An 11,216-nucleotide genomic window follows, 5' to 3' on the forward strand; every position below is an offset into this window, starting at 1 on the left:
TACAGTGATATTTATGTACAGTCATAAAACAATGTATACCTCATATCTTCTATAGGGAGACCGGGGACAAAAGTAATACACTCAATAATTCAAATTAGAAAAAAGCTAGAGGGGTGAGACTTCTTGTGCACATGCTCAGTAGGGTCCCCTCTCTGCCTATGAAAGGATAGAATGATCATTTCATCTCAGCAGAAGTTTTCAACAAAAAACTGATTTTGAGGTGTAAAAGTAAATTAGCAAATTTTTGAGTGTACGGTATTTTCCTTCTGCTGTCTAAAGACAAGATGTCAGCTAATTTAAACTTAGATGAATTGTATCTCTATGTTATTGGTCTCAAATTAACATCAGCAGCCTATGGTAGTATAGGTATTTTTAGCTAGAATATGTGATTTTATCATGGTTGCCCCATCGGGGGCAATTGTAACACAGTGACCGGGGTCAATTGTAACAATGTGTTTTCAATGCAAGCAGATTTTTTGTCTGGGATTACATACTTATACGTTATAAGATGAACATATTTCACTAAATGTCACTACATTTCAAAGTAAAAATACATTTAAATAAAAAATAGACATACGTTTGAAAAAACAAAATGAAAAATAAAATAATTTGAATAAAAATACAAAATAATTGTTATTATGTATATAAAACATTTGTATGTAAAAGTGTTTAATTATAAAAAATACATATTATTTAGTGATGTGCTTTTATTTGAGATAAAGGGTGTTTATATATACAGTGTTACAATTGCCCCCAACCACTGTTAGGGCACATATATATGTTTCTTAAGATGACTAGGATATTTCAAGTACTCTGTGAATCATGAAGGCAAATACACAAAAAGTGTTACTTTTGTTCCAGGTCTCCCCTACTCATCATGTGTAATGAATGTTTGTTTGTTGTTCTTCTGTAGAGATGGAACAGTCTGGTCAGATGGAGATGAAGTCCAAGGATCAGAGATCATTACCTTCTGTTCCTCTTGGTGCTCCAATGAACCAGGTCAGTTTTACTAAAGTTAGAAACTGTATTAAAGGTAAACATGTCATGGAGTGAGAACTATTTTAATTAAAGGATCTACACCATGAATTTTTTTTTTTTTTTTTATATTTAATATCATATGGTGTATGTCCCTCAAACCTTTTTCAAAAGGTTTGAGCCTAAATCATCACTCAGATATACTCATCCCAAGTCAATTGTCCCTGGCTTATACAGCACTTTCAGCTGCAATACCAAAACGTCCTTTTGGGCAGGGGGGGGCTACTGAGCAATTCTGTCTGGCCAGCATCAATGCAATGGCAATGCAAGTGATGTCACTTGCATTGCCATTCTGAAATGGCCTGTTCAGACACACCCATTCTGAAAATCTCTGAAATGAGAAAGAATGACTGAATGTTAAAAAAATATATTTTTTGGGGTACAAGAGACACTGGGGAGCCCAAAAAATACCCCCCCCCCAAAAAAAAATGAAATTCATGGTGTGGCCCCTTTAAGTCTTTATGCGTTTAAAATCCAAGGCATTAATCAAATAACCTGGAGCCTGTTTCACATAACCTAGATCAGCGGTTTTCAACCAGTGGTCCGGGGACCTCCAGTGGTCCTTTAGGGGGTTCCAGGTGGTCCCCAGCTAAATGATGGAGAGTTGGTAACCAAATGGACCCTTATAGATCTGTAACTCTTGAGAGCGTAACATGAAACCAAATGGACCCTTAAGGGTCCATTTGGTTTCATTTTACGCTCTCAAGAGTTACATTATTGTTAAACATATATGAATGCATCACTTAATTTCCAAGAATTCTACACAATTAGATAATGTAGAAGAATTCTAGGCTCACCTAGAATGTTCTATTTGAACCCTCTGAAAGGACCTTATAGTGTGATATTACATTTCATCCTCCAACATACAACACAGATTGTGAGCCCTGTTCACCTCCTTTGTAAATGTAAGGCATTTTATTTGTAAAGCACGTTTCAACAACAAGGCAATTCAATTAGCTTTACACAGAACATCAACGAAACACAATTACAACAATATACTGTAGCTGCAAGCAGCAATAATACAGGGCCAGCGATTGCAGAGAGAAGAGAGAAAGAAGCAATGATAAGTAATATGCACAATAAGCCATAGAAACATAGAAGACTGAACTTGAGAGAAAGAAAACCATGCAATTAACAAATGAGCATTTTAAACCCTCACTAACCTTAACTTCAGTAAAACTATGCCTCCCCCTAACCTCAAGAAATACTATGCGTAAGCCTAAGAATGACAAATCACGATCACCGCAACACATTGTCGGGGACAGGGATCGAACCAGTGACCTCCGGACTCATAGGCCGCCTTTCTTCTCATTGAGCTAGATATATGGCCCCCCTGACAGTGTCTGTTGACATCTATAAGTCTTTCCGTCCCTGATGGACCAAGCCTCTGTTTTGCTAACTACTCTAGATCACTGGTTCACAAACCATTTACCAATAGAGAAATTGTATGTCTCCTCGGAACCAAAACTTCCGAAAGTAGCTGATCTACAAGCTCACAAAACGTTGCTACCTGAAAAGTTGTGTAGATTGGCTATTTTCACAATGAAGTATGTCATACATTGAAAAACTACTCTCAAATAAGCATTTCATGTTATCTTTATCAATTGCACATGAATTCATTGATACAGTCATGTTGTTAGCATTGCACTTTAAATGAAGTCTGCATGAAGTGAGCCTTGAACCGGCGACCTTGCGGTTGTCAGGCAGACGCTTAAGCGAGAAAACATTGGACCGACAGACTTAGGCCGGTGAAAAAGCAGCTCACACAGATGATACAGTTTCACGCAAATAGCTGAAAAATCCTGGGTTTAAGTGTTTTTCAACCTGCTCAAAATTGCGGACAATCTAAGGGCGGAGCTTACTGGTCAAAGCGATATAGTCTAGATGGAAAGGGGGGTCCACGCGCATAGGGTGGATTTTTTGACGCCACCTGTTTTTTCGTAATCCTTGAAGGGTGTATTTTAAGATTCTGCCAGGTAACAGGCTGAAAAAATGTCCCATGGGGTTCATTTTTTACCCTTTCTTACACAACTCCTACCCAAACTCGAAAATGTAAAAAAAGACAAAACAGCATAGCTATTCAAATAAACAACCTACAGGGACAAATTAACACATGTTTCCATACAATTAGGACCAAAGGAATTCATTAAAACATTTTTTATTAAGATTCAAGCACAGGGTTTTTTTTCTTAATCCTTGAAGGGTGTATTTTAAGATTATGCCAGTAGTAGAGGCCCTAGGAGGGGTCCACGCGCGACTGTTTATTTTTAATTTTTTCTAGTTTTTATTTTTGGCATCCATAGGACCTCTAATATAGGGATTTTGATGATCCCAAGAAAAAAAGTGGTCCAAAGTGTGTTTTTTTCAATGTTTTATTACCCCTATGAGACCTGCGGGATGGCTGGCTGGAACGCCGGCGAGACTGTCTTTCGGACACTATGGAACGCTCAAATGTAGACGCAGCCCAAAGATAGAGATACCATTTGATTCCAGACAACCTCAGGTTTCCTATGAGACCAACCTTGTCATGCTACCTTGTCGGGAAGGGGGCTAAACACCTAATGATTCAAAGTTAAGACAACATTTTGGCAAGAAAAAAACGGCCATCACCATTTTCCAAATGGTCCCTTGAGCTGTCACCTCAATATATGTGAATATATTGTACAAACATGTCAAATTTATGCCAATCTCATGCAGTTTTAGGCAAGAACCATGCAGTTTTTTGCATGCAGTACAAATATGTAATTTCCGCCTATTGTAAAAAGGAGACCACTTTACTGTATCTATAGCTGTATGAGACCACTGTACTGTATCTATAGCTGTATGAGACCACTGTACTGTATCTATAGCTGTATGAGACCACTGTACTGTATCTATAGCTGTATGAGACCACTGTACTGTATCTATAGCTGTATGAGACCACTGTACTGTATCTATAGACCACTGTACTGCATCTACACCACCGTACTGTATCTATTGCTATATGAGACCACTGCACTGTATCTAGAGACCACTGTACTGCATCTCTTGCTATATGAGACCACTGTACTGCATCTATAGCTGTATGAGAGCACGTACTGCATCTAGACCACTGTACTGCATCTATAGTTGTATGAGGCCACTGTATTGCATCTAAACCACTGTACTGAATCTATAAACCACTGTACTGCATCTATAGACCATTGTACTGCATCTAAAGATAATTTAGTGCATCTGTAGACCACTGTGGTGCATCTGTAGACCACTGTGGTGCATCTGTACACCCCTATACTGCATCTGTAGACCCCTTACTGCATCTGTAGACCCCTATACTGCTTCTATAGACCCCTATACTGCTTCTGTAGACCCCTATACTGCATCTGTAGACCACTGTAGTGCATCTGTAGACCACTCTAGTGCATCTGTAGACCACTCTAGTGCATCTGCAGACCACTCTAGTGCATATGTAGACCACTCTAGTGCATCTGTAGACCACTCTAGTGCATCTGTAGACCACTCTAGTGCATCTGTAGACCACTCTAGTGCATCTGCAGACCACTCTAGTGCATCTGTAGACCACTCTAGTGCATCTTCAGACCACTCTAGTGCATCTGTAGACCACTCTAGTGCATCTGCAGACCACTCTAGTGCATCTTCAGACCACTTTAGTGCATCTGTAGACCACTCTAGTGCATCTTCAGACCACTCTAGTGCATCTGTAGACCACTCTAGTGCATCTGCAGACCACTCTAGTGCACCTGTAGACCACTCTAGTGCATCTTCAGACCACTCTAGTGCATCTGTAGACCACTCTAGTGCATCTGTAGACCACTCTAGTGCATCTGCAGACCACTTTAGTGCCTCTGCAGACCACTCTAGTGCATCTGTAGACCACTCTAGTTTATCTGCAGACCACTCTAGTGCATCTGCAGACCACTCTAGTGCATCTGCAGACCACTCTAGTGCATCTGCAGACCACTGTAGTGCATATGTAGACCACTGTACTGCATCTGTAGACCACTCTAGTGCATCTGTAGACCACTCTAGTGCATCTGTAGACCACTCTAGTGCATCTGCAGACCACTCTAGTGCATCTGTAGACCACTCTAGTGCATCTGCAGACCACTCTAGTGCATCTTCAGACCACTCTAGTGCATCTGTAGACCACTCTAGTGCATCTTCAGACCACTCTAGTGCATCTGTAGACCACTCTAGTGCATCTGTAGACCACTCTAGTGCCTCTGCAGACCACTCTAGTGCATCTGCAGACCACTTTAGTGCATCTGCAGATCACTCTAGTGCATATGTAGACCACTGTACTGCATCTGTAGACCACTCTAGTGCGTCTGTAGACCACTGTAGTGCATCTGTAGACCACTGTAGTGCATCTGTAGACCACTGTAGTGCATCTCTAGACCACTGTAGTGCATCTGTAGACCACTCTAGTGCATCTGTAGACCACTGTAGTGCATCTGTAGACCACTGTAGTACATCTCTAGACCACTGTATTGCATCTGTAGACCACTCTAGTGCATCTGTAGACCACTGTAGTGCATCTCTAGACCACTGTAGTGCATCTGTAGACCACTCTAGTGCATCTGTAGACCACTCTAGTGCATCTGTAGACCACTGTAGTGCATATGTAGACCACTGTAGTGCATCTGTAGACCACTATACTGCATCTACCGAGCCTTCGTGGCGACCCCACTGGGGGCAAAATGTGAATAGCTTGCCCCTACTCATCGGAGCTGCCCAGTCAATTGATATTGTTCAATCTTTATCAAAGACTAATTCATTCTGCCTGGTTTTCAGCGACAGCTGAGCCTGGCAGCCCATGTTTTTCCTTTACTGGTGCAAATGTTTTGTTAGTGTTTCTATTTCATTGGTATTTTATGCTAATGTATATTTATATTGCATTGTTATGTTTTGTTTTAACCTGCACAGCACTGGTCATGTTAAATTTGCTTTATAAATACATTTTAAGTTGTGTTGAGTTGAGATGCAGTATAGTTGTCTATAGATACAGTACAGTGGTCAATGTATGTGGTCTATAGATGCAGTACAATGGTCTATATATGCAGTACAGTCGTTTATAGATTCAGTACAGTGGGATATAAATGCATCACAGTGGTCTAGATGCAGTACGTGCTCGCAAGAGATGCAGTACAGTGGTCTCTAGATACAGTAGTGGTCTCATATAGCAATAGATACAGTACGGTGGTGTAGACGCAGTACAGTGGTCTATAGATACAATACAGTGGTGTCATACAGCTATAGATACAGTACAGTGGTCTCATACAGCTATAGATACAGTAAAGTGGTCTCCTTTTTACAATAAGCGGAAATTACATATTTGTACTGCATGCAAAAAACTGCATGGTTCTTGCCCAAAACTCCATGAGATTGGCATAAATTTGACATGTCTGTACAGGGGAGGCTTGTAGGTATCCATGTAACCCATTTCTATTCACATATATTGAGGTGACAGCTCAAGGGACCATTTGGAAAATGGTGATGGCCGTTTTTTCCTTGCCAAAATGTTGTCTTAACTTTGAATCATTAGGTATTTAGCCCCCTTCCCGACAAGGTTAGCCTCGCGTGGCCAGACAATATCACACGACACACTGCGTGGATATTAGTCTGGTCCCTATCAACGATAGATTTTTTTCCAAGGGGTGGTTACAAAAAGATCCAAACGGACTCTATTGGTTAGACCTAAACCAATCAGAGCAGTGCTTCCTTTTACGAACGAATCAGAGCAGTGCTTCCTTGTACGTCATTGCTCCAAATAAGGTGATAAGCCCGCCCATATTTGGATACTGGGCCCTGATTGGTCCCTCACGACTTCGGAGGGAGAGAAATGAAATTTCTATTGAGGGGGGCCAGACCTAATCTGCCGAGGGCTAAAGTGCAATGCAATTTTGCAAAGGCAGATTCGTCTGGAACCAGGCTACGACAAGGTAGCATGACAAGGTTGGTCTCATAGGAAACCTGAGGTTGTCTGGAATCAAATGGTATCTCTATCTTTGGGCTGCGTCTAAATTTGAGCGTTCCATAGTGTCCGAAAGACAGTCTTGCCGGCGTTCCAGCCAGCCATCCCGCAGGTCTCATAGGGGTAATAAAACATTGAAAAAAACACACTTTGGACCACTTTTTTTCTTGGGATCATCAAAATCCCTATATTAGAGGTCCTATGGATGCCAAAAATCAAAACTAGAAAAAATATAAAATAAACAGTCGCGCGTGGACCCCTCCTAGGGCCTCTACTACTGGCATAATCTTAAAATACACCCTTCAAGGATTAAGAAAAAACAGTTGTCAAGGAAAAATCCATCTAAGAATTTAGTAAGAAAGAGAAGTAATAGATGTGATACGACCATTTCAGCTATTTTTGTGCAGTTTTTGCCCCGAAACAGAGTCAAGATGTGCTTGAATCTTAATAACATTTGTTATGAATTCCTTGGGTCCTAATTGTATGGAAACAAGTGTTAATTTTTCCCTGTAGGTTGTTTATTTGAATAGCTATGCTGTTTTGTCTTTTTTTACATTTTCGAATTTGGGTAGGAGTTGTGTAAGAAAGGGTAAAAAATGAACCGCATGGGACATTTTTTCAGCCTGTTACCTGGCAGAATCTTAAAATGCACCCTTCCAAGGATTACGAAAAAACAGGTGGCGTCAAAAAATCCACCATATGCGCGTGGACCCGCCTTTCCATCTAGACTAATAGATGTGTTCCTCATGAGTCAAGGCACAAGTGTAAGCAAGTTTCACGACTTTCGGCCAAACGAGGCATGACTTTTGCCTGTTTAAAGTTTGCATTTAAAAAAAATTGCTATAGCGCCCCCCTTTGGCCAATTGGAGTGAGATTGGTTTCAGTGATATTTGGAATGACCCTCTTCTACATTACTGCAACGTTTCAAAGAAATGTGAGTCTGCATATGTGTGTTAGGGGCAGATGAAAATTTTTCATATCTCCTCCTGGGATTTTTGAGTAATCTGCACGAAACTCTTTACACATGAACTTTGGACCTCTGGCGACAAAACGTCAGTAGCGGATTTTCCATAAGTGAAAAGCCAATGTATGTTTTTCATATAATTCAAAATGGTGGGAGATCTAAAGGTCAGAGGTCAAAAGTCAGACCACGAAAGTTGTCGGGCTTGAAGAGCCGCATGTGTGTATTGAAGTTTCATGGCTTTAGGTCAAACAGGGCATGAGTTGTACCTGTTCAAAGTTGGCATTTTCAATTGAGTGCTATAGCGCCACCTTTTGATGAAAGATTGTGAGAATTATATAGAGAGAATGGTTTGATTGAACATCTCAACCTATTGCCATTAACAGGATTTGAACTCTCAACCTTCGGACTAATAGGCTGCAACACTACCTATGGTGCTATAGCTTTGTCCAGGCTGATGTTGTCTGTTGAAGATCATAAACTCTTGCCTTCTGTCATGAACCAAGCCCCTGTTTCACTAACACTAAGATCACTCGTTCACAAACCATTTACCAATGAAGATATTGCATTGAAATTGTATCTCCTCAGAACCAAAACTAGTGAAAGTAGCCGATCTACAAGCTCACAAAACATGAAAAGTTGTGAGATTGTAGATCAGCTATTTTCACAATGAAGTATGTTATACATTGAAAAAACATACTCTCGTTGCTATCTGAAAAGTTGTGAGATGGTAGAGATCACACAGATGATACAGTTTCACGCAAATAGCTGAAAAATCCTGGGTTTAAGTGTTTTTCAAACTGCTCAAAATTGCGGACAATCTAAAGGCGGAGCTTACTGGTCAAAGTGATAGATGTGTTCCTCATGAGTCAAGGCACAAGTGTAGGCAAGTTTCACGACTTTCGGCCAAATGAGGCATGCGTTATGCCTGTTTAATGTTTGTTTAAAAATTTATAACAAACATGCACATTAACTATGCATGTTACAAACCAGACATCATAGGTTTAATTATTAAAGGGATAGTTCACCCAAAAAGATTTTTTTCCTATGTATTAGTCACCCCATGGAGACTTGAATTCATGGATTTTTTTTTGTTTTTATCGCATTCCTAAGACAATAATTTGATGGTAGGAGACACAAAGAGTCTCCTTTGTCTCCTACCGGAACCGCTACCTACCGGTCCGCTGGTCATCAAATGATCAAATTATTAAAAAATATCCATGAATTCAAGTCTCAATGGGGTGACTAATCAATATGGAAAAAAAAACATTTTGGTGAACTATTCCTTTAACCCAGTGGTTAAACTCCTGTGCACCTCAGCTGTACTGTACAATTTCTTACTTTTTGCTTTTGATTATATCGACAAACGCGTTGGTGTCAGGTGTGTTTATGTCAACGGACACCAAAGTATTTATTTGTGTTTGGTTTGGTGCTTGAGCAGTGCTGTGCACTTTGTTGTGACAGTGACCTCTCTCTCTCACCTGTAGCAACAGAATCAACAGAACATGGTCCATGTCCGCAGAATGCAGGACATGTGGTCACCCTCCCTTGCAACCAACCAGACCAAGTTTGTTGTCATGCATACTCTCACTAATGGGGCAAAAACAACAAAAAGTACTCATTTGACACATTTCAATGTGGTCCTGAAAAATAGATACAATAAATTGTCCGATAAATTACACATCACATTAAATGCATCACTAGCCTGTTTTTTCCATAAAAGTATTCTCACACTGTTTTAAAAGGAAACTTTAGATTGAGACTGCCTGACACACAGACAAGGCAAGTCATAATATGTGAACATTCAGCAAAATAGGTGAACATTTGACAAAAAATCCCTTATGGGTATGGGAGCGATAATGAAACATCTCTATCTCATTGTTCCACATTCTCAAAATGTGGGGTGTATAATTTGATGGCCCATTTCACAAGTTTTCAAATGAAACATAAAAAAAAATGTATACAAATCTTTTGAAAATAGCAGATCTACAAGCTCATTGTGAGCTTGTAGATATGTGAGCTATTTTCAAATGGCCGAAATGTATATAAGGCTGAAGTGGTTAATCTATGTTTTGTAATAATAATCAAAATCTACAGTAACTAGTAACTAAAGTTTTCAAATAATTGTAGTGGAGTAAAAGTACAATATGTGCCTCTGACATGTAGTGGAGTAGAAGTAAAAGTATTACATTGGAAATACTCCAGTAAAGTAAAAAATACCTCAAAATTGTACTACAGTACTTGAGTAAATTTACTTTACACGGTGAAACCTCAAGCGTCCTCAACTTCAATTAGAAGCAGCTTGAAGGTACAATTAACAATGTTAGTTTTGAAGGTGCAATGAAAGTTGTTTTGAAAATGTTTTTGAAGGTGCAGTTAAAAACAAAGTGGTCAAATAAAATGTGCATTTGGCAATGCCATTAAATTGTTGATTGTTTACTTATTATATTTACATCCATGAATTTTGTACTATATCCAGTATCCAGGTATTAATCTTTCACACAGAATGTTTGGGTAAATAAATAGTTACTATTTCGATTTTAAATCATTAAATCGTATCGTATCGTTCTAAATGAACCTGTATCGTTCATGTATCGTATCGACAACCAAGTATCGTGATACGTATCGAATCGTTGTTAAAACGTATCGTTACACCCCAGTAAACATGTCATGGAATGATAACTATTTTAATTAAGTCTTTATGCGTTTAAAATTCAAGGCATTAATCAAATAACCCGGAGCCTGTTTCACATAACCTAGATCAGTGGTTTTCAACCAGTGGTCTGGGAACCACCAGTGGTCCTTGAGGGGGTTCCAGGTGGTCCCCTAAATGATGAAGAGTTGGTAACCAAATGGACCCTTATAGATCTTTAACTCTTGAGAGTGTAAAATGAAACTAAATTCCTCCAACATACAACACAGATGTGTGAGCCATGCCCACCTTCCTTTGTAAATGTAAACTAATAGTTAGTGAACCTCTCTCTCTCTCTCTCTCTCTCTCTCTCTGTGTGAAGAGGGAGGTAAAGAAGCAGGAGGAGGAGGAAGGGGAAGTGGGAGGAGAGAGGAAGATGGTCAAGAGTCAACCTGATGTGGAGATGGAAGTGAAACCAGAGGTGAGATAGTCATCAAGCAAAGGAAACATAATTATGCAATTACAAAATGACATTAGGATAAAACAAAGAAGTAAAACATGTATAGATAAAGTTACAGCGCAGAGGAGAACAGAAAAGAGAGAATAAAGTAATAATA

At 39.7% G+C, this 11,216-nt stretch overlaps 1 protein-coding gene across 1 annotated transcript in view; it reads left to right on the forward strand.

Moving 5' to 3' along the window:
- LOC308077337 (uncharacterized protein) overlaps positions 1-11,216 on the forward strand; it is a 396,397-nt gene that overhangs the window by 78,592 nt on the left and 306,589 nt on the right. The window contains exons 20-21 of the mRNA XM_080417984.1: positions 914-999; positions 10,982-11,080. Of these exons, the coding sequence (XP_080274110.1) occupies positions 914-999; positions 10,982-11,080 (185 nt within the window). The remainder of the gene's footprint in view (positions 1-913; positions 1,000-10,981; positions 11,081-11,216) is intronic.

Source organism: Gymnoscopelus braueri, assembly GCF_963280865.1.
Source record: "Gymnoscopelus braueri genome assembly, chromosome: 21".
In the NCBI taxonomy this organism is placed as follows: domain Eukaryota; kingdom Metazoa; phylum Chordata; class Actinopteri; order Myctophiformes; family Myctophidae; genus Gymnoscopelus; species Gymnoscopelus braueri.